General features: G+C 37.0%; 1 protein-coding gene across 1 annotated transcript; it reads left to right on the top strand.

Moving 5' to 3' along the window:
• Window positions 1-3322: 3322 nt before the first annotated feature.
• Window positions 3323-5259, top strand: LOC103323133 (shikimate O-hydroxycinnamoyltransferase-like). The gene is made up of 2 exons (XM_008225099.2): window positions 3323-3904; window positions 4181-5259. Exons 1-2 carry the CDS (start codon window positions 3482-3484, stop codon window positions 5081-5083), a joined length of 1326 nt encoding a protein of 441 aa, XP_008223321.2. The 5' UTR covers window positions 3323-3481; the 3' UTR covers window positions 5084-5259.
• Window positions 5260-5517: the final 258 nt, after the last annotated feature.

Below are 5517 nucleotides of genomic sequence, written 5' to 3'. Positions count from 1 at the left end.
ATTGAACTGTGGTGCAATACAAAGACAGTGTAATAAAGAGGCAATATAAAGAATTCATAGTCTAACTACAATTTGTTTGCCAAGACAGACATGAAGAAAAAAAAAGTGCTAAGACTGCAATAGAGCATCGATAGGAACACAATAAAAAGGCAATGAGAAAGCAATACGTAAACCTGGAAGTCTAACTTCAGCTTTATAATTGTCCAAACAGAGGTGAAAAAATAGTTAAGACAACAATAGAGGTACAATAGGAAAGCAATATAAGGGCAATAAGAAGGCAAATACTTAAACTTGATTGTCTTTCAACTCTATAATTAAAAAGACAGTGGTGAAAAACAAGGTGCTAAGACAACAATAGAGGAGCAATAGGAACATAATAAAAGGCAATACGTAAACATGATAGTCCAACTTTAACTCTACAATTGCAAAGACAGAGGTGAAAAACAAAGTGTTAAGACAACAATAGAGGAGCAATAAGAACACAATAAAAGGGCAATAAGAAGGCAATACGTAAACCTGATAGTCCAATTTCAACTCTATAATTGCAAAGAGAGGTGAAAAACAAGGTGCCAAGACAACAATAGAGGAGCAATAGGGAGGCAATATAAGGGCAACAAGAAGGCAATACATAAACCTGATAGTCCAACTTCAACTTTATAGTTGTCAAGACAGAGGTGAAAAAAGAGTCAAGACAGCAATAGAGGCACAATAAGAAAGCAATAAAGGGCATTAACAACGCAATACATAAACTTGAGTTTATATTGCTAGGCTACTTACTAGCTAAACATATACATATGAAGTTTTTCTATCCACTCTAGTTTCATGGTTACTAATTCATGAAACCACAACTAATAAATAAGGAATAGCTGATCGCATCAAAGCACAACTAATATCCAATTCAACTCCTATTACAACAATGATTATGTGGTGGAACAAAACTGGTGGGTCATTTTCATTTCTCAAAGCCATCTTCTAACCGTGTAGAAACCAGTAGCTTCTGTCCAATCTCAAACCTCCAAGTGATAAGCTGTGTTATGAAGGTGATATTCACTTGCATGTGTAGTTCCCCACTCCCTGTTTCTGCAACATTCCCAATTGCTTTTTATTCACCAAAGTATGAAAACAAAACTCAATATTGAGAAAAGTGTAAGTATAAACATTAATAAGTTAGAGTCTGTGACTTTCTCACACTTGTAATTGGAATAATTTAGTTTATAACATTTGGTATTGTATGACCAAAGTTTCGTACATAAATTACAGTTCTTCTCACAAGACATTCATGCCCTCTTACATATGAAATTCCTACGGCAAACACAATCAAACTCAAGCAAATGAAAATTGAGAATCAAAATATAGTTTTCCGTATCAATTGTCATCGATGACTATGAAACTATGGGAATTCGTAATATCCTAAACATTAATCACTTACTAGACGACCAAATTTGATAGCTCTGCAACTTTAGCTCTACACTCACCTAGATAACCTACAAAATGAAAATAGAAAGTGCATAAAAATTCCTAAAGATCAGTTACTATCAAGTATGATGTGTATAATCTATTAAGGGAATGACCAACTACAATATTATTGGACATTATTTGGAAACTTCATCAAGAAAGTTGATCATTATTTAGAAATTGGACAATATAATTTGGAAGCTTCATAAAAAAACTTAGCAAATTTCATTATTTATAATTGGACATTACTCACAACTATTTTTGCAAAAATCAACTCAGCAAAGTCCATCGACAACCAGTATGTCCAAACTTTATTATAATTTTATAGCATTTTGAATCAAAACACAAAGACACAAATTAAGACTTACATACCGGGTAGAAGGATATAACATTGGATCCATGATATTGTGGGAATCAACACAAAACTATCAAAGTTCTCTAGAAAAAGGACCAATATTCACAAATAAAGAATGCCAGCAACTGAAACCCAATTAATTACTTGCAATTGGTGATCAATCTCTGTAGTTGGGTGGGTCATGTGGTGGCTTACTAATTATGTAACTCGTTGGAAAAAAAAAATGATCACAGAGTTAGGAACAAATCTAAAGACAACAAATGCAAAAGTTTTGAGTTGAATATGAGTTGTAATATTAGGAACCCTAACGACTTAATTGTGCAAACTTAAATTACTTATTTTGACAAAATAATGAAATAAAAGTACATAAAAAGAAAAACAAGAAAACTAGGGATTGAGAAGAGAGAAGATTGTCATTACCATTCTCTCGAAATTTTGAAAACGATCTTCTTGCGTTATGCCTTTCTTCCAGATGTGCTATAATGCTATGAATTGATTCGCCGTTCTAGATGTGCGATGGGGACGACAGAGGACTGCGAGAGAGGAAGGAAAAGTTGGGAGGAATTGGGTTTCAGAGAAGGATACATGGTCAATATATGACGCAGCACAAGCAACAAAAGTTTCAAACGAAAACCTTGAGTAACAAAAAATCTGGATTCCACTAGAAGTTGAGAGTAATTCTCTTGGGATAATTTTATTCAAATCTGAGTTGCTAAAAAACGTTCACCAAACCTGTCTAAATACACATCTCTCAACCCTTGAGCTGCTAGGGGAGTTATTACATTAAAACTGAAAAGTAGAATTTATTCCGGAAATTAACTACGAAACTTTGAATGCTCGTTTGGAATGCCAAAAGACCTCAAGATGCCAAAATCCATCATACATCACAGCAAAGCAGTGAGTTTGACTTGTGGCGTCGTTCCCTTTCCGAAATGGTATTTTGCGTCCTAATCGGAGCTCGGACGACAAATCTGCAAATTCCCGCCACGTCCTGTTTCTAGCTCAACCGCGATAAAATCCGCCATTTGTTCTACATCAATATAATATCTATTTATATGAAGGGCAGTTCAGTACTTTCACATGAGGAAGTGAGTATTTATGGTTAATATTTGCAAAGTGAGTACTCTTGATTAAGATTTCTGGTTTGTGAGTATGTACGTGCATTTCCCAAGAAAGAAACGGCTAGAAAACCAGCAAAAGACTTGAGTTAAAGGAGTTGAAAGAAAAAAAGAAAAAAAAACACATGTTGTTTTTGTACAGAAGCCATGTTAGATGTTGAGGAAGAATGGCTCTTGATACATCAGGAGCCAAGCATTGTGCCACCACAATCGTGTCAAGGTTTTTCCCCTTTTAAATTTGCTTTATGTACAGCCTTTCATCATTTTCTGCAATAAATGGCATATTTCTTTCTACTTAACATTCAAAGTCAACCAAATTCCCAACTAATACAATCCATAGGTACCTGTGGATCAACCAAATTCCCAATAGCAACGTCAAGCACCATTATAAATTGCGGGTGTTATCAACTTTAGAGTATATGTATCTTTTGGGGTCTCTAAGAATTTTTCTAAGATTTGGTTTACTCTATTCTTATATTTCGATTTCCTCTTGTTGAAGTCGGGTTTGTGTTGTAAGTTAAAAACCAAAGAAAAAACAGAAGAAGAACAGAAGATGGCAGAGAAGGTGACAGTGAGAGTTAGGGAGTCAACAATGGTGAAGCCAGCAGAGGAGTCGACGCCTCGAAGCCCATTGTGGCTCTCCAACTCAGATCTAATGTTTCCTCCCTTTCACATATCAACTGTTTACTTTTACAGACCAAGCAGTGAGCACAACTTCTTTGACGTGGGAGTGCTCAAGCAGGCGCTCAGCAAGGCCCTTGTGCCCTTCTACCCCTTGGCCGGTCGCTTGAAGCTCAACGACCAGAGCGAGCGTCTGGAGATTGATTGCAATGCTGAGGGAGTGCTCTTTGTTGTAGCGGAGAGCAGCTCTGCCCTTGATGATTTTGGCAATTTTGCGCCCACTCCAGATTTCAATAAGCTCATCCCCACTGTTGATTATTCTGAGATATCCTTATATCCCATTTTGGTGTTACAGGTTTTTAATCATAATTATCCAAGGTCTCATTTTTACATTTTATAATCGTTATGAATGGATATGCATGGCAAGCTCTTTGTGGACGGTTTAGATTTAGTTTTAGAAACAATTTGATGGGTGGGATGCACAAGCCAAATAGTTAATTAAATAGTTCTAAGCTACAAGCCACGCAAATTTGAACTCAACTAACTGAAAATGGGGAAATTCTAAAAATAGTTGAAATATTTATAGCATCTTGACTCATATATATATATATATATATGCATGTAAATGCAGGTCACATACTTCAAATGTGGTGGAGCGTCACTTGGTGTTGGCATGGAACACCGCATTGTAGATGGAACTTCTGGTCTCCATTTTGTAAATACATGGTCCGATATCGCTCGTGGTGATCTCTCAAATATTAAACCACCCTTCATGGACAGGACTTTACTTCGTGCCCGAGACCCACCTCAGCCTGCATTCCCCCACATTGAATTACAACCTTTTCCACAAATGAAATTAGCTACAGATCATCTGCAAAGTACAATCACTACTACAACAACATCCATTTTTAGATTGACGCAGGAGCAGCTCAAAATTTTGAAGGCCAAGTTGGAGGAAGATGGCGGGAATATTAATAATACAATCAAGTATACCACATTTGAGATTTTGGCAGGTCATATTTGGAGATGTGTTTGCAAGGCACGTAAAGTTCCTGATGATCAAGATACCATGCTAGTTATAACCATTGATGGACGGTCCAGATTGAAACCCACACTCCCACCCCATTTCTTTGGCAACGCTATTTCCAAAGCCGTACAAATTGCTGCAGCAGGGGATATCCAATCGAAACCAACGTTGTATGCTACAAGTTGTGTTCACGACACTCTAGTGCGGACGGACGATGATTATTTTAGATCATTCCTTGACTATCTTGAGCTTCATAATTCTCGTGTTCCCAAACCTAATCCGTTTATTTGGAGCCCCAACCTTTGGATAAACAGTTGGGTTCGTCTGCCGATTCATGATGCTGATTTTGGTTGGGGTCGACCCATTTTCATGGGGCCTGGTGAAGCTCCAGTTGCCGGGTATTGTACCATATTACCAAGTGCAACTAATGACAGGAGATTATCGGTCTGCATTTCTTTGAACTCTGAGCACATGGAATCATTTTCCAAGTTGTTGTATGACATATAAGGAAATGAATCTGCCGGAGAAATTTGGTCATGCCCATTCGAATAGCTGTCAGTCCCTTTATCTTTAAAGTTGGTGTATTGGTTTGTGCACGTTGCTTGATTTAGTATTGCAAAACTTTGTGTTAAAAGTTGGTGGATTTGTTATCCACACAATAAAAAGAATATGTGTTTTATTGTGATTCTTATTTCTGATGAGATAAGAAGTAAATTGGTGCTTGTATATGCTTGTGCGTTTATTTTCAACTTTTCTTCCCCTAATTTTCCTGAGAGATTAAGCTGATGTTGTCAAAAAATCCGCACATGTCCTCGCCCTTACAGTTGTTGTTTCCCTTAGCTTTGATTTCATGGAGGCGCACGTCGTCCTCATCAAAGCTGTTGTCATCAAAGTCGTTGAAGTTGTCAAATCCAATCGCGTTGTCGTTGTTACTAATAGCT

This window comes from Prunus mume, linkage group LG2, assembly GCF_029339155.1.
Source record: "Prunus mume cultivar Tortuosa linkage group LG2, ASM2933915v1, whole genome shotgun sequence".
Classification (NCBI taxonomy): Eukaryota; Viridiplantae; Streptophyta; class Magnoliopsida; order Rosales; family Rosaceae; genus Prunus; species Prunus mume.
This window is presented reverse-complemented; position numbering and strand designations above follow the sequence as displayed.

Bases quoted from the DNA above. Each gene is read 5' to 3' on its own strand.
- LOC103323133 (XM_008225099.2), top strand. From the start codon at position 3,482: ATGGCAGAGAAGGTGACAGTGAGAGTTAGGGAGTCAACAATGGTGAAG. The intron at 3,905-4,180 runs GTTTTTAATCAT...ATGTAAATGCAG, and splicing joins ATCCCATTTTGGTGTTACAG to GTCACATACTTCAAATGTGG.